This window comes from Grammomys surdaster, unplaced genomic scaffold (genome assembly GCF_004785775.1).
Source record: "Grammomys surdaster isolate TR1022 unplaced genomic scaffold, NIH_TR_1.0 173, whole genome shotgun sequence".
Classification (NCBI taxonomy): domain Eukaryota; kingdom Metazoa; phylum Chordata; class Mammalia; order Rodentia; family Muridae; genus Grammomys; species Grammomys surdaster.
This window is the reverse complement of record NW_021604621.1, coordinates 3,275,343-3,294,211: the sequence shown is the minus strand read 5'-3', so window position 1 is coordinate 3,294,211 and position 18,869 is coordinate 3,275,343. Positions and strand designations below refer to the sequence as shown.

The following is an 18,869-nucleotide window of genomic DNA, read 5'->3' as shown; positions in this document are numbered from 1 at the left end:
GAGCTGTGTGTGTGTGTGTGTGTGTGTGTGAGAGAGAGAGAGAGAGAGAGAGAGAGAGAGAGAGAGAGAGAGAGAGAGAGAATTGGTAGCTGATTTCCTCCGGGCATGTGTTCACTTAAGGAAACTATTATGCCTCTTTTATCATCTATACCTACCTTTGATGTCTTGTATTCATCCAGTTTATAATATGTCTCTTTATAAGATGATGTGAAAGCATAAAATAGGTTAGTAATATGGGCCCCTCTATGTTTCATGCTACAACAAAATGGTAATAATAACAGCATAAACATAAGATGCTGTTGAGTTCCATCAGGATGCGAGCGTTCATGTTTTCCTCAGGGGGAAACGGCTTGTGAGATCAAAGCTACTGTATGATTCTATCATGGAATATTATTATCTATTTATAGCAGTATGTGAGTTTCAGATAAAAATATATTACCAAAGAGTAGCACTTGCACAGTAATCTAAATAAAAACTAGAAAGACCAGTTACCACTTACTAAATGAATATCATTTAATGGCTATAAAGAAAGGAAGATACATTTTAATGGCATAGTTTTTAAGCTGAGCAATAAAAAATATGCATAAAATATAAGGATAAAAGAATTTGAGGGAACATTAACTATTTAGTAAAGTATATGTAGCAGAATTCTTTTAATGCTTATTATATTACCAATAAATGTATATTAATTGAGATTTTCTATATTTTTTATTTCATTCCTTAAAGTCCTACTTACCAGCTACTCTATGTTATATAGTAGATGTACAGAAATGTACAAAAATAATGGCCAATCACCTTGGGTATAATTACATTATAATATGTACATGGATACAAATAGTCAGAACTCTTTTTAAATTTGGGTTCCTATAGAGTTTTTCCTAGCCTAATATCTCTGTAGACAGACTAGTATCCATAAAAGTTATGTCATAAGACCTTGAATGTAAGTATCACTCTGTTTCTTTTTTTATCATTTTAATCTCTCAGAAGTAACTTAGTTTGTAAGATTTGTACTTGGCATTAGGTGTTATGGGTAGCACATATGAAGTCTAGTCATGTTACTGAAGTGTAGTAAAACCTCCATGAAGCAAGGTGTTCCACAAAACAGAGGAGAACATTGAATGACCCTGGATATATTCTTATATATTCTTGTGTTTTCCTTGTAGCAGGCACTCATAAGTGTCTGCTAAAATAAGTCATGTTCATTGATATTCCTTGCTACACAGAGTCTTTACAGCTGCTACCTGTTCATGGCAAGTTCTGCTCCCGTGGATGACACTACTACTGTCACATGACTATGAATTAAGTTGCATGGCTTTTATCTATTGCGTTTCCCATCCTCAAATGATGCTGTCAGCTCTTTCAGTATCACTTGTGGTGTTTTACTAATGTTTATCATAGGCTGGAATTAGCAACGGCTATTTCAGCTGCATATTATGAAGCTTCTCCAATGTATCTTATTACCCCATGTGCTTTTCTCATGGAGGCCCTTTTCATTGAGTTGTTCCATTTGGTAAAAGAATGGAAAGCTATACTGGCGAAAATTTTGTTTGCCTTTGAAAATTGGGTCTCTTTAACTACAACCAAATAAGAAACAGAGTTAAATTATGTCTTTTTCTATTTGTCAAGGTCAGTTTAAACATATCGGAGGGAGTAAAGTAAAATCTGGTCTAGTTTAGGGACCGGGGGTTAGGGTGGATTAATGTCCGAGAGAGCCTTAGTACATCAAGCACCACACATTTCTCCATGTACTAAATCTAAATCTGCATGTGGCATTGTGCTAGTTACCTGAAAATGAGCACTGAAGTTATCTTACCCTGACCAGATCATGGTCTGACATATTTGTACATACACAATCAGAACATACAGTGGCTTTTTACCATGGGGACAAGACTCTCTAGTTGTTAGACTTTAATAAAAGGGAATTAAATATCTTACTTTTAAAATATGTAACTTTTGCTGTTGAATGATCCTTTATGTAACTAAGGAGAAAGGATACATCAGAACAGATGGAATGACGAATAAGAAAAGCAGGCGAGGGAGAGAACCTCACTGTAGAAGACTGTATAAGTACTGTATATGAGCAGGAGAGAGAACCCTACTGAACCAGATTGTGTATGGACTGTTTAAGAGCAGGAGAGCAAGAAGGAGTTGGGAAGAAGTCAGAAGATATGGTAGGTAGCTGCCAGGTAGCTGAGTAGAGTAACTCTGGATACACGTTAGTCCTGTGAAGTGTACATGTTCTCTATGGATTTTCAGCAGTGCCACTTGGTTGAACCCATGACTACAGGGGACTTGCTCTTGGAGGACTTCTATTATAGTTTCTAAAGGACTGTATTATTAGCTTCTCTACTTCATGAGGCTGCTTTGAGGTTCAGGTATGATAAAAGAGGTAAATGTACTTTAGAAACAGTGAAATACCATGGGAAATGGAAATGTTCTCCCAAAGATACCATGTAACGATCATCATGAAAATAGTTCAATATAAATGAATGGATGACAAGTTACAGTGGTCTTAGGAAGTTACCTGTACTCGTACATATCTTAGAGAAATAGGTATGTAAAAAGTACAGACAAACTGTGGTAGACAACCTCACATTGGATGATTAAGTAGGGATGAGGGATGCTACTTTCCTTCCCTATCCCCTCTCTGCTCATTCCTGGTTTCTCTAAAATCCCTAGGGAGAAGTAGACAGTGGATCACTCACTTTTCTCTGTCACCACAACCCATCTCCAGAAAGAATGAACTAGAACATGGAAACCTGTTCAGAAGGGAAAAGATCATCTTGACCCAGTGGGAAAATGTAGGAACACAAGCCTGCCTCACAGGTGCCTCTTAGACCTGTATTCATTGGCATTTGTAATGTTCTAGGTGGCCACTGTGTATCTTTATCTGATAGTCACCTCGTCTCCTATAGCTAATATTTTCTTTCATATCTTCCTTCTAGCATATTACTGTGCTTTCTTCCTTATCTTACTAAAGTAAACAGCAAGAGAGGAAACCATCTAGAAAGGCGCAGTGGGAGAGGACTGAAGATCGGAAAATCAGGATGAAGTAGGGAGCGTTCACTTCCTTCTGTCACTTTCTTTCTTAGTTACCATAGAGCACACAAGCTCATTTTGTGTCTGATCTTTTTAGTTGGCTTTCCTTCTTCCCTTAGTTACCTTTAGTCTCCTGCCAGTGATAAGTAGAAAAATTTATCAACAAGCCACACAGTATGAACCATCGTGTCCTCTGTCACCAGCCCCAGCATCAAGGACTGAAGATAATGTTAGAAAGGACAGTAAATTAGGAGGTAAGACTGGATGACTCTAACAGGGCACACAAGTTAGAGTAATAACACATGTCTTACAGTTTTTGAAATTCAAATTATAGATTTGATTGTCATGGAAAAGGGGGAAGAAAAATAATATGACATTTGTGGCAGACTTGAGACAACTTATTCAGGTCCAAAAAGCAGATAAAAATCAGAAACAGGCCCACCAGTCTAGATATGTCCAAACCCTAGTACTTTGGTAACTTTATTATGACTTCCAGCAGATTAAATTTCAAGCTGTGGAAAGGCTTCAGAATAAGGGAATGCTTAGAATCCCACTAATAAGACTTATTAAGTTTAGACAAAACAGATGTTTTTCAATGGCAACAGCTCTGAATCACTAAGATCAAAACGAGAGATGAGATTGAGGGAAAGAAGCGAGTGCTTTCGCTGCGGCAGTCTGGAGCCTGCTCATCCTTGTACTCTTGAAACTGACTGAATGTATGTGTATTTATGGTTATTGGCTATATCCTGGGATATGACACAGTCAATAGACACCAGGTTTTTGAAGTGGGCATTGTCAACTTCAGAGAGCAAGTTTTCTCACCTATTTTGTGACCATAGACAAGTTACTTAATCTCAACTTCATTTTCTTAACATACATAATGGTATTGTTTTGAGGACTAAACGGAAGAGTCCATGCATAACACCTGGCTCACAGTAAGGGCTCAGTACATTTTGATTCTTTAGTAGCTAAAACTGCTTTTGCTAAAAATAGTGTGTCTAAGTAGATTAAGACCAGTCTTCTAGAACTTGATAGGAAGAGTTGGTTAGCAGCCCCAAAAAGGGATGTGCCCAAGTGTGAAGAAATTATTAGAAATTCTTTCCAGGATTATTTTATCTAGAATATGTGAAGATATTTAAGCCCTACTAATATATGGTATTTGGTTTGCCTTTCATACCCTTCTGTCTTCCACATTGGAGGGTTTTGCTAACATTAAATGAGGAGCTCTGAGAACAGTGTTTGGTTCTCTATTTGGTGTGCTGTGGTCATGGAGCCTGTTATTTCATTCACATTTAGCACACTCCAATGTATTTCAGTTTACACATGGCTGGTTAAGTAGAGTCTTTCCACTTGCAGTTTCTTTGTAGCAATCTTCTTAAGCTGTTCAACCAGTTCATCCAAAGCTAGATAAAGCAACCTAAGCAAAATTGACATGGCTTAAGGTTTCTGTAACAGAATGAGTGAGAGGATTGGCATGTCACACAGCTTTTCTTTCTGGCAGAAATGTTCAACCCAAGTAGTTTGGAAAGGAAGGAAGCTGCTGCCTGTGGGTCTCTGATTCCTCTTCCACCCCAGTATGCCTCTCTCTTTTGGTCTCTGTCTTTACCCCGCACCCCCTACATGCCCCCCACCACCACTGGGCCACCCTGCCACACAATCTCCCCTGGCTCTTTAGGGAGTTGTCTTTTTCCTTCTGATCATTTTGTTAGAATGTAACCATTAGGATAGAAAATAATACACAGTGATTATAATTTCACAAACACTGTTTCTTTTTATTAGTGTATGTTAATTGTACAAAATGGGTTTCATTGTACAAACTAAATTGCTTGATAGCATCTCTTGCACAGAAGTAAAGTTTGCCCTAGAGAGTTAGGAAAAATCTAGTTCAGGAAATCCAAGAAAATATTGCATAACATAAGACTGCATTCTTCTGTGTTGTAATTATTGAAGAAGCCCACACTTGGAGAAGTAGGTTCCTTTCTGTAAAGTTACCTACAATCCTAGGTCATTTGGCAACTAACAAACCAGTAGTTAGATCTTCCCCAAAACAGGAATTAACCTAATCTGATCTGATCTAATCTTGGCATTTTATAATTTATTATTTTAACAGGCAGTTTACACTTGTCCATGTGTTATTTAGTAATTGACTTAGTGCAAGCTGAACATCCTTTATCTGAAATGCTTAGTATCAGAAGTGTTTCAGATGTCAGATGGTTTTCCAGTGTTGGGGTATTTGCCATACCTAATCTGATTCTGAGATCTGAAATGCTCTAAAATACAAAACATTTTGAGTCTTCTGTTGGTACTCAAAAAGTTTTGGATTTTGGAGCATTTGGGACTTTAGGTATTCCCAGCAGTCAGCCATTACTGTCATTAGCCTCTGTTTTTCCTCTCATAAATGACAGACCTTAAGTGCTTCATAGATACTTTGAAAATGAAAGAAAAGGAAACAAAGGTTTTTCCAAAGATGCTTGTTAAACTTCCCATGGTAGAACTGAAGGACAAACCTTAGTCCTGTAGCTCCCTTCCTTTTACCAGACCAGTCCCTGGATATAAACTTAGCAAATATACCCACTATCAGAGTTTCTCAACAGGCACTACTTATTAAGCATCTAGTGTATGCAAGTTTCTTCTGCAGTTGTGATTAATTATTTTATCATTTCTTTGGAAGTTAGTTATTTGTTTTTATTATCATAGTAGCACTGTGAGACCAGGGACTGTTCTGGTGAAAGGAAGGGAGAAGCTAGAGGACTAAGCTTGACCTTCTAGTCACACTATGGGAAGATTTTAACAAGTATCTTTAAAGGACCTTTGTTTCATTTTCAGAATACTTATTAAGCAGTTGCTGTCTGTCATTTGTGAGAAGGAGTAGAGTACTATTATTATCTTCATTTTATAAATGCAACTTCCACAGCTTAAGACTTCACACAGCTAGTATTCGGTGAAGCCAGTACATGCAAGGATTTCTCATTTCAGGACCATATTAATATATTCGAGTCTATAAAACTATGAAATGTTTCTTATGTGTTAGCTTCAACTTCAGTTTTGCATTTTGCATTTTTAGGTGCTCTGTCTAGTGGCTCCACCATTAAGACATGCTTTCAATGGCTGCAAAGAGATACTCAGCCTGGAATATAAACAAAGTTTTAAAAATTCTACGTATTTTAAGAAGTAATTCATGGAGACACAAGTGGGAAGGTGCTTGCCTGTAATCCCAGCATTTGGAAGGCTCAAGCAGGAATATTGTGAATTAGTAGTCAGGATGAGCTGTATAGTAAGACCCCGGATCTCAAGAAATATAATTGGGTGTGGTGATGTATACCTTCAATACCAGCATACCTTTAATCTTAGGCAGAGGCACATGGACCTTTTTAATTCAAACCCAGCCCTATCTACATAGTGAGTTCCAGGCTAGCCAGGGCAACATAGTGAGACTCTGTCTCAAAACCAAACAACAGCAACCGAGAGCTTACAACAAAAGTTAAGCCACAGTGTCCTCATTTAAATGAGGGTGAGCTCCATGGAAGATTCTAGTCTGCATCAGCTTGTTATTATATTACAGTCACTTGAAATCAGAAATAATCTCGTTTTCAATTTTGCCAAAATGGAAATTGTTCGTGGCCATATCATAGTCTGTTTTCCAAACCCACACAGTCTTTCCTTTCCAATGTGATGAGAGTACTGTTCTTACCGTGTGTAGTAATGAATGACTCAAACTCATACTGAGTCTTAAAGATGAACCTGACTCACACAGTGAAAAACCAATTACCGTTTGCTCTGGGAGGATATATTTTAAAGACTTTCATCAGAAAAAAAAGTAAGATTTAAAAAATGATTTCATGTTGTTTGTTTCCAAAACCAGAGTAGAGTAATCCAGAAAGTCTGCACAGAAAGTGTTATGTGGACACTGCACAGGAAGAAATGAGGTACATTTGTCATGTGCACATTCAGCCGTCTGCTTCTTTACATGTATCATGGATTTGGCAATTTTCATTTCACTCCACTAAGTCAAATTTGCAACCAGTTCTTCTAGTTTGCAGCATACAGAGACAGATTCTGATGATACTCTTGCCCCAAGAGGAGAGGAGCTATGGTGGGCAGCTATGGTATTTCAAAGAGCACAGGCTTTGACAATAATATTTCCTCTTTATTTTTTGATATTACATATATTACATTTTATTATAAATATATGTAGGCATTTTAAGAATTCAAGAATGCCAATAAAAGGCCAGTTGAGTGATAGCACTCTTGAAGGCTAAATGAATTTCACAGGAGCCAAACAATACCTAGCAAATGGTACAGAAGTTCCTGGAAGGTCCCCTCAGCCATATAATTCTCCGTTCCTTGTTCTCTTTCTTTGTCTCTTTTCATGTATATCTCTACTGGAGACTTTTCCATGTATATTCCCCCTCCATGTCCTTTTTCTCATTCCCTTTTATTTTCTTTCCTTTCTTTCAGCCCTCTTTTTATCCTGGTCCTGTGTTCTTTTCTCCATTCCTCATGAATTACCGATTATTATACCACACTAAAATCAGGATTCACCAATAGAAACTGTTCTTAAACAGCCAGTAAGTTGTCTTTATAACTGTTATGGAAATAACTGAGGCCAGGCAACAGTATACATATGACATAGAGTTGGAAATCCCTGTACAGCCCTCACCAAAGTCAAGCTCTCTTTCATTTCCCTTGTTGCTTCGGTTGAGCAATAGTTACATGTTTGTGTTTTGTTTTGTGTCCCATTGTTTCTCGGATCTGAAATACTAAAACACACTACTCAGTGAGAAAGAGAAGCTATACATAAATTTTCAGGTGAGGATTTAGGATTGTAGTTTCCTAAGTTTCTGAGGTACAGAGGTGTCACATATGCATTCTGTCCCCAGGGTCCTAGTGCCTGGAATGGCACAAAAGAAATTTCCTAATGGTCTAAACCTCTCAGAAAGAAATGGAAAAAATCATGCACACTTCACTTGCTTCTCTTTTACCTATCCCAATAGCAGTGCTTAGTTGTGGATTTAATTACTTGTGCTGCGGAATGACTGTCAGTAATAGGAAGCCCCTGTCACTTTGGTAACTTCCCACTGCTTAACTGATTAAGGAACTGTTTCAGGAAGTGAGTGGATGGCTTGCTAGGTGCACCTCAGTCATTCTTGCTGCAGATAATCATATTATTTAGGATGAGCCTTGTAATAGCTAATGTTGTGCCTCTTTTCAGCTGTGTTTTATTTTGTTTTTAGCAGACACCCTCACAAACCTCTTGATTCCTTGATAGCTGAAGTCCTATTTTCTTAACATGTTCCTTGAAGTACTTTGACAGATGTTAATGCTGCTTCTCAGTTAGGTGAAATGTGACCTTGGGAAGGTGCCAGATTAAACTGAATACATTTGAATTTGGTATTTGAACTACATTATGTTTTAAACCTTTCACAGCCATCATATGGTTGATGGGGCAGCAAGCTGATTTTGTTCATAAACGTTTGGTTATTTTCCCTTGTACTATTTAAACATTGGAGAATGGCTTCCTATCATTTCAAAGAGAATTTCTTTATCAGTCTACTAGAAAATCCTCCTGTCACATTCTTAAACACCCTCAAATTTTACTTGTTGGGTACAAAATGTTTTTAGTGGACAGTATTAATCATTTACTCTTGCAGATTTCCAGTGGCCAAGAAATATAGGAATATTTGCCACTTGGCCACTAATGAATGTAACTGAATTGATTGTGTATCTTTTTTAGGCACAGACAGTACAGGTTTGAGATCAGAATTGCCAAATAAGACAAGTGTTTTGTGTTCAAGTTAAATAGTATAATCTATTCAAAGATGAAGACTAACGTGTGGATAGCAGAAGGAATTTTGGACTTGGCTTAGCTCTGTCTTTGGCTTAGCTGGATCATCTCAGATAGGTCATTGCACAGCTTGAGAATGTAGCATCTTCTCCAAAGCCCTAGGTTTAACAGTGTGTATGGAGTATTCTAAAAAGAGCCTGGTTGAGGTAAGCTGAATTCTCTTGTGTATCAGCTATCCACACCAGCCCGGCAGCTTGGAGATACATCTCCAGCTGAATTTTTATCTCTTTGGGATCCCTTAAATCCTTGCTAGGCTTTCATTGACAGTGTATTTCTCCAGGAATTTGCATTGTGAACCATTGATGTTTCTTTGCTCACAAGTTTAATGAAAAGTTACTTGGAGATGGGTGAAAAAATGTGAATACTAAAATTTCTGTTTGAATTTTTAGATATAATCAGATGGGCTCTTTACTTACCAAGTTGGAGCTCTAAAGGACTGTGCTTGAATCTTAGGATAGTGAGGTACCCTGTCATCTTCTATCCATTCTTAATTCACTTGTTGTTCTAGATATCCTTTTCTCCTGAGTCCTAAAGCGACTGAGCAGAAGTCCCCAAAGCATGAGAACAACTTGTTCCATTAGTACTTGAAAATACTAATCCATTTGAAACAGGTTGAATGTTATTGGCCTTGAATTACCTTTTTGTTGGTCAGTTTAGGAAATAAAGCAAACTACAAAGTATTGAAAAATAAGCTATGTAGTGACTTAATTACATGTATTCTTGTTAGTGAAAAAAGATAGTGCTGAATGGAAAAAAATCTATCTTCTTAAAGCAGGCCCAGTGTTATTATTCAAAACAGCAAACAAACAAAGCAGGCCCAGAGTTATTATAGAAAAAAAACATTTAAACAAAGCAGTAGATGACAGCACCATTGGTAGAGGTGTTAAGACAGGGACCTCTGTATGTCACAGGTGCGAATACATGGCTATGCAGTCTTTGTGGGAACTCAGTCCCTCACAAAGGTAGACATTACCTTTTTCATTTTAAAGGCTTGCTTATTTGATTTGGTGTTTTCTGTGCATGGTCTGTGCACCACATGTGTGCCTTGTGTCCTATAGAGTTCAGAATTGGGCATCAGATTCCCCTGGAACTGGAGGGAAATCAGAGTTCCAGGTGGCTGTTAGCTGCTAGGTAGGCGCTGGGAATCATAGCTTTGTCCTCTAGGAAGAGTAGCAAGTGTTCTTGACTACCGAGCCATCTTTCCAGCTCAACAGAATTATCTTAATGACTAGTCGTTATGGACTACTAGTCGGTATGTACCCAAGAGAAGTGAAAAATTATGTCTTTATTAAAAGCTGATGGAAATATTCAAGCAGCATATTTCATTTATCTTTATTTTTTACTCTGTTGTAAGTCTAATTCTACATACATATATGGCCAAGAGCTGGAGAAAAGAGAGGACTGGGAAGTTGTGGTTAATGGTTTTAGTTTTCAGTTGAGCAATCCATGAATTTCTGGAGATAGGTGGTAGTGATGGCTACATGAAACTGTGAGGATACTTAATTCTACAGAGACATAGATATGTAAAAATGATGAAAACACAAGTTTTATGCATACTTTACCACAATGAAACTCCCTCCCTAACTCCAAAAAATACCTTTTTATGATGCTAAGTATAAAGGATTTTTTCCTTTCTTTATGTTCTTTTTAATAAGAAAACTGAAAAAATGGGATTGGCCTTTTAATTAGCTGGGGATACTTATATACAATGTGTTAGCATTTGATTCTAGTATCTGTGTGTAAAAGGTGGTTAAATAGAAGTGTGTCTTCAACTTGCCTTTGGATGAAAACTTGAGAACATTTTTAAGAACTTTGTCAGTAGGAAAATAAAGGGAGCCAAACCATAGGAAATTTATGCTGTGAAACTGTAAAACAGTGAAATGCTGCTTTCAGAGTAAGACTTCACAATTTCTTGATTTTCTTGGTTGATTTTGGCTTCTTGAATGACATGGTCATTTCTACTGCATAAATAGACATCTCTGCATCTTCCTAAGAGGATATGCTTTTGTATAGTGGGATGGGAGAAACACCAAAATGCACTGAAAATACAAATGCAGTGAGTTTCAGAATGCCAAGGAGGGATAGAAAGTGGAAGAAAAAAAGAAGGTACATAATAAGAGCCTTTTTCAAAATGACAAAGTGTGGAAGGAGAGTGGCTTTGGGCAGTGAGTCAATTAAAAGGGAATTAAATTATTTCTGAAGGCCATGGGACTTTGTTATGTTTCTGAGTTTGTAATCTGTGAGAAGGAAACAATGAAAAGTTTTTCTAAGATACTGTGTCAATAGTTTCATTCCTTTGTTAGCTAATCAGAGGTGTGTTTTGCTTGACCAGGAAGTGGTTTCTTATAAAAGTACAGGGCACATGGTGTGTGTGACAGGCAGGGAGACAGTAAGAGGGGGTGGGGGAGGGTGCCATTAATTTAGCTCTTCTACTCTTGGAAGAAAACCATTTTTATACTTTACAAGGGTCTCTGGAGTTTGGCACAGTGGCACTTGATTAAAGGGTCTAATCAGAGTTGATGTACTCAGAAACTCAGAACTCCGCTGATGGGGTTAATGACCTCATGATCTCCTAATCAGACCTCCATCGCACAGATGAGCCTTTTTTTTTTTTTTGTCATTTCACAGTTTTTGAGTCCCATCTTCTGTTGTCGTTTATAGGGCACATGAAATCCTTGTGTTTTTAAAGCCTCTGATTTGAATAATTATCTTCTTTTACTTTGATTTTTTTCCCTTGATGAGACAAAAAGCATCCTTTTTTTAGTTATTTAATGTTCTGTGGTAGCTTTTGCAACTTGTATTAATGTTTTTTTTTATGTTTTACAATGTGATTTTTCTCTATAAAAAGACAGTTATGTGTGATCATGTATACATGTTCTCCTCCAATCATTGACTCAGAGGCCTTCTAGCATGTTACCACTACTCTTGTTTTTATTCTCCTCAAATGGAAAATAAAGCATGTTCTGCTTTTACAGATGATATGGAGAAACAGGAAGTGCTCTTTGGGAGATTGAGTTGAACATTCACTCTTTACAGTTGAAGTAGCCACAGGATTGGCCAGTAAAGAGAATCTATTAAATGAAGAATACTGACTTCTAAAATCACCTTTGATGATCACTTGTGCACCTTTGATATAGTTCTACTGCTTCTTAATTATTTACCCGATTCAAATGATTGTCATTGTTTGAACTTAGGAACCTTCATATCCAGCGATAGCTTTAATCTTTGCTGTCTTCAACAGTGCCCTTAAAGACAGCCGTTTTCCACCAATGACAAGGGATGAGCTGCCAAGGCTTTTCTGCTCGGTGTCTCTGCTCACTAACTTTGAAGATGTTTGCGACTATTTGGACTGGGAGGTAAGATTATAGACACGTTACATGAAGGTGACTCCTAAGTAGACAGACGTTAACAACTTGGCCAGTAAAATAAAGCTTTATATCCATTCTAACACAGAAATAAAGCTCCCCATGGAACAATGAGATATGATTGGCTTTTTTTTTTTAATGGCAACTATACCCTGTGGTGTTAGAATCTCCAAACTGAATTGAGTGTTCACTTTTATCCCAGCTCACCTAAGCACCCAATAAAGGCTCTTAATAAGTAGTGAGGAGTGCCTGGAATCTATTTCTCCTGTATTTCCCTTCCATTCCAGTGCATTGTGCTGTAACTGCCACTGAACATTTAGGCAGTCAGAGTACACATGTTAGAAAGAAGCTGCAAAAGTTAGCATAAATATCACTTAGGGGAAAGCAGTTTGGGACAATGGCAGAGTATATAAACTAGAATGAAATAATGTGCGTTTATTCCTGGCTACGTTAATATAGACATCTGAAATTACAGCAATAATACTATTCTATCTAGAGTATGTCCGTGCATTGCTGTTATCAGAGAAACCTACATTAACCATATCTTTATTCTACTTTACTATGTGGGAACTTTACTAAGTTCTCATGACAATTTACTTTGGAGGTTGAAATAGCTGAGTGAAGGTCGTGCCTATATTGCTGAATACCAGCTGTGTTCTAGGCTGCCTTTTACATGTACAGAGTAGCAAGATAGGGTCTCTACCTCGATTCAGAGAGAAATTTATATGTAAGGCATGAAGAAACTTGCGGTAGAAGATTGAAACAAGGGAAATAGGTTGATAAATAACACCCTCTCACACAGCGTACTTATAAACAGAATTACCATACCCTTCCAAGAGCTTCTACCCTTCAACTGCTGTTTCCGAAGAGTCATTCCTATTGTTACTGAGACAGCCTTGTAACCAGATCATTGTCTTCACAGTTAATTGGAATTGAATTTTATTTTTTGGTTTCTTTATGATTTCTTGAGACTACAGAGAGTTGACCCCACCACACTTCACTACTTCTGGGTACAGAATAATATTCTGGAGATCTGTCCCAGAAGATCTCTGATCTGAATTATTTTTGTGACACCAGAGCTATTTTATAGTTTTTTACAACTGAAGATGATGAAAGTGTCCCCTCTGAATTTTCTGATTGGCTTTTTGTGTCATTATCAGAAAATGAAAGCCTCCTAGGATCTTCATAAAGGAAGAAACAAAATAATTTAATAACACTTATACTAGAAACTTTGAAAAGTGTCAACTCTCTTATAGAACTTAAATTCCCTACTTTATTGTTTGTTAAGTCTGACAGTCCTATTTGATGTCTCCTCCCCTTTTCCTCCTTCTCTTCTTCTCCCCCCGGCCCCCCCCCCCCGTCTCTCAACCTTTCTGTTTGTTTGCTTGAGATAGGCTCTCACCATGTTATCCAGGCTGCCCTCAAACTCAAGGTCCTCTTACACTCTGCCTTCCTAGGAGGAACAGGATCACAGGTGTGCATCACGACACCATGGGTGGTGTCTTGTTTTGACTTCATGGTTCCAATTGATGTCTTGATTTAGGAACATTTACTATGTTCTGTATGACTTTTTTTTTTTTACTAGTTTAGGACTGTTGCTTTCTTTTCTCTAGCCAGAGTTTAATATTTGCTCTGTAGACTCGAAAATGCAGTGTATATAGTGGTGGCGTTGGGAGGGAGAAGCAGGGAAGGCCTCCAGATCAAGGGGATGAATGAGCTACAGAAGCACAGTCAGAATTTTGGGAAATCCTGAATGGGAAGTGACTGCTTAGTGGGTACAGCATTTCCACTTGCAGTGGTGAAGTTCTCAAATTAGTGCTGGTTAAATTTTACAAATGTACACTCTCTCTCTCTCTCTCTCTCTCTCTCTCTCTCTCTCTCTCTCTCTCTCTCTCTCATACACACACATACACACACACACACAGAGCGAGAGAGAGAGAGAGAGAGAGAGAGAGAGAGAGAGAGAGAGAGAGAGATCTTAGTAATTTTGACTTATTGAAGAAAACTAAAGTATAAAAACGAAACTTAAGTCCTTCATAATCTCACCGTTTCATTTCTGAAAACAGTCAGGTCCAAATATATATTTCTGTCATTGCATTTGGGTATTCTAAACTGTATTTCTTTACATGCTTTGTCTATTGATATGTTTGCATGCTTAGTTATATGTGATTATTATGTAAAAGCTTGTTTTTGTATATTAGTTAATCATATATTTTTGATCTTTCATTTTGAAAAATCAGACTATATTATGAAAGCTATAACCTTCTCTTGGAGAAATTTCACACTGTCAAATAATTAGATCTCTTTTCCCTGAATAAAATACCTTATTTTCTGTATTTAGTTTTAATGTAAAACACAGAGTCCTGCTTGAGCTTATGCCACAGGGGAAAACAAAATTATTAAAGAATTTTAAAGAAAAAAAAAGATAGTACATTTGTTATAAGCAAAAGTTGGAATAAGGCCACTGATGACATGTGTTACTTCAGCAGAATTCCTAATTAGAGGAATCATTTAAAGGTATGAAAAGTAAGTAATTTAGGGAAAATATTCATTAACTGATGTGTTGTCATATCCACCTGCGAAGCTAAAATGATTGTTCAGTGAGGAAAATTACTCCCAGGGAGAATTCTAACACACTCTCCTTTGTGTTTGAACATAAAAACTTACCACCACCACTGTTCTGTGTTCTTCCACTGACAGCGTTATGCTAATTCTAAATGACAGGATGATTGACAGACATGGCACTTTAGAAAGGAAGCAAACCTCATGTAGCATGTTGTAACCTTCCAAAATGACACATAGCCTGCAAGTAGTATAGTTCCACTGCTTGGGAGTCGTGTTTCTTCTTAAAACAATATGAAACAATATAAGACAAATGACAATTGGCAGAGTTTGATGGGTTGATTCTAGGTATAGTCCCCTCAGCTGCTCATTTTCAGGGTATTATAAAGGAATAGGCTTGTGTTTGTAGCACTTGTATGGCATGCTACCAGTGATTTTGTTGGGATCTAATGTACCACATCATTGACAGGAGACAAAATATTTTCTAAATTATAATCAAGCATCTTTTACTTCTGAGCATTAGAGGGAAGTTCAATTCAAGGCATGAAAAACAGATGCTTTCTAATGTATCCTAAAGTAAAAGCTTAGATCATATTTAGATAAGTTAATGACAGTTGCACAAACTAGAAGACTTTTTCTTCTTTATCTGACTTTGAAGATAGCTTTTTGGGAGGTTGGTTTTTAGTATATCACACTTACATAGAATCATCCCATGCTTAATGGAGCTGGCCAGCATGATACTTACATGATTCAAAAATGTCTCCTTGGACTATTAAAGCTAGACCTTGTGTCTCTAGTTTCTCTCTGTCCCTAATATAACAAAACATCTGTCATTGTATGTGAGCCTTGAGGACTCCTGCTACTCAGAGAGCTGTACTTCATTTTCAAAAGAACCTCTAATGCACACCTCTCCAGCGATCACAGTTCCATTTCTGATGTATCTGGTTGCAGTTAATAATAGGGCGCTTTTGTAATATCCTTCGTGAGAATAAACAGATGAGATGAACAAATTGGCTACTGTCATTATCCCCCCCATACTTTAGAGGCTAATATTCTCCTTTTCACTCCTTCCCCCCCATAAAGGTTTCCTTTTTTTTTTTAGATCCTCTTAATGTACAACCGAAAACAGAGTCCCCATTCATACACAGATGGCTAGCATGACTCACAAAGTCACCAAGCAAAATGACTTGTAGTTGCATGTATGCAGTCTGTTTCCCCCTTGATTATTTTTTGGCAACTATGATGTACATTATGTTCTGTGTTTCTTCTGCCTTAAGACTCCTGCCTTTATTGAACATGAGACAAACAACAACAAATAAAGACAGTCTACCTAGATCAGGAAATTGTTCCTTGCTGTGATTTACAAGGACCTTGAGATGGAGTGGGAGATGCTACTGTGGTTATGGAAATTCCGTCCTTGTCCTGAAGCTCTTCTCTGAGTGCTCTGTGGCGTGCTGGGGAGCACTGGGGAAGGAATGCTTTGCACTCCCTAGCCATCTACAGAGGATTGCCTAGGTATCATCAGGGCCTCAGAGGGAGCAAGAAGCCTAATAGGGAAGTAAGCAGTAAAGCAACGTCTTAGAAGTGGGTTTACCCCATAGATATTGGCATTATCCATTGGGAACTTAGTGAATGAACAAAAGAGTCTGTTCTCGGCTTTGCAGCCTTCCTGTCTGTATTGTTTGGTGGAGGAAGTTTTTCTGTTATTTTTCCCCCTAGAATCTAGACTGCCTTCCTTCTTTTTCCCTGGAGGTTCAGTTACAGTTCTTTCATATGCAGTTTGCATGTATCCCAGGCATTTTTTTTTTCAAAGTGCTGCATTCTGAGGAAAAGGAGACTTGGGTTCTGTGACCTTTCTGGACCTCAGTTTCTATACTAGGAAGTTGAAAGGGTTGGACTAAAGTCTCTTGACAGAGTGTGGCTCTGTGACAGAGTTCCTTTTTAAAAAAATGGCTTCTGTTTTATTTTATATGCAGAGAATGAATCAGCCATTTAGAAACCATAAAAAAGAGTTTCCTAACTTTTGAAATGGCCATTGTCAATGTAAATGTTGGCCAAAAAGTGTCAAAGAGTCCATTTTTTAAAATTATGCATTCTCCATTTCATTTTCACAAAGAATTCTCTTTGGTAACAATATTCTAAGCTATCAAAGCCTCTATTTCATTACTGCATCGTTTCCTCCCTTAAGTCAGTATTTTACATCTAACTGTAAGTATAACAATTGCAGTAGGGAGATACAATTCATTTTATAAATGGTACTTTGCTTTACGGAAGGACATAGCATAGCTTCTTCATTGTCTTCCTCATGATTTCAAGATTAATCTATCTTCATAAATTCAAGCCCCTTATAACTGTTTAGAAACAAATCTCTTTCGTAAACTAAGCTAGCCCATGTTGAGTCACATATTCAGTGTATACTTAGAACTTGGATAAGATTTTTCTTAGTTTCTTATCAGGCAAACGTTTCCTCAGAAACGTGTTTAAGCAGAGATGCCCTCTCCACTCAGCATTTCAAGAGTAAACTAAGTCATAGCTCTAGGTTTTCAAAAATATAAATAACTTCACTTTCCTCCTATTTAAATTCATCTCCTTTGTCATTTCTTTTTAAAAATGGTAGGAATACATTTTTATAACTTTTGATGAAAAGTAGGCTTTTTATTAAATGTCACCTATGTTGCCTGAACTTTGCATGGGAAGCTTCAGTGCATTCAATTTTTCTGAATGCTTATTATAATTAGTTATAATATAGAAGTGTTTTTCTCCATAATTACACTCTGAGCTGTTATTTGCTTACTGTAAACCTTTGAGTAAGAACATTTTCTATCATTGCAAATGATACATTAATATATTGCCTTCATAGCTTTTTAATATACCACTTCATTAATACTGCTTTATTTCAAATCTTAACTGATTCTTTACAAGTTCATAGGGGTTATTGTTAAACAGTTCAGGTACTTTAGTGTCAAGCTATTAGGTAAAATTAAATGTTATATCTGAGTTTTGTTAGTGGACTTTTGTGACTAAATTGCTAGGTTCCTATTCCTTATAGATAAGAAGTCTAAGTCTCCTACATGAATCAAAACTACTACAAAAGCTAAGAACTGGTCCTAAGAGACTGAATTAATTTATTGCTAAGCTAAAGTGACTAATTTACAGAGATCTGAGACCACAGCAGCATATATGTATTTTATTCAAGGGAACAATTGAAATTATTGTTACATAACAAGAAAAAGTAAGCCATTAGCTGAGGTAGATGATGAAGGCAGCTTTTTATATTCAGCTACATTAGAATATTACTAATGTCCAAGTGATGAATATGTAATCAGTTATCCCTTTTGATTTATATTCTTCTACAAAACTTCTCAAGAGGTATTCAGAGTGCTCTAAGACCCGGGTGTGTGACAGATAAAGGCAGCCTAAGATGCATACCTTATTGGCTCAGTTCAGGAGAAAACTATTTTTAAGTCACCAAGTTACCTGTTAGTCATGCTGGGAATTACAGACAACCACACTCCCTTTTTCTTCTTTATATTCTTCTAAAGAGAAGTTCCATGTGTACATCTCTTCTTATAGTCATGGTCAGAGTTAGTTGTTAAAATTTACAACTTAAAAGTTACTAAGGCAGGGAAAGAGAGGAGGAAGAGGAGAAGGAAGAAGACAAGAGGAGAAGAGAAAGATCCAAATTTCAGAAAGACTAGAAAATTTTCAATTAGCCAGTTTCTAAAGGGGTCATGTTAACCAGATAGATACCTGCAAAATTCCAGAATTTCTATTAAAACTGGTGGGCAAGGAAATGTAGCCAATCATGTGACTGAGAATGTAAAAGGAGGATCTAGAGGATATATAGTCTTAAAAAAATGTTTTGGGGAGTACTGAGCTGGGGGGTTAGCACTGAGTAGGATCTATACAGATCACAAAATCTTACCAATAGAATTAGTCTAGATTACAAAGTTGAAGTAGGCAGGCCCAGGTTTGAGATACTGTCATCTCTTATGTTGAATTTGCTTTTCCTAGGAAACGTCACTATTGTGAAAGGCTGTGCTGCAGTGGGATAAAAT

General features: G+C 37.2%; 1 protein-coding gene across 2 annotated transcripts in view; it reads left to right on the top strand.

Moving 5' to 3' along the window:
- The window catches only part of Ammecr1 (Alport syndrome, mental retardation, midface hypoplasia and elliptocytosis chromosomal region gene 1), a 101,472-nt gene that overhangs the window by 72,268 nt on the left and 10,335 nt on the right, over positions 1-18,869 (top strand). For both annotated transcript variants that reach the window (XM_028767480.1, XM_028767479.1), the window contains one exon: positions 12,126-12,240. In XM_028767480.1, coding sequence (XP_028623313.1) covers positions 12,126-12,240 — 115 coding nt within the window. The remainder of the gene's footprint in view (positions 1-12,125; positions 12,241-18,869) is intronic.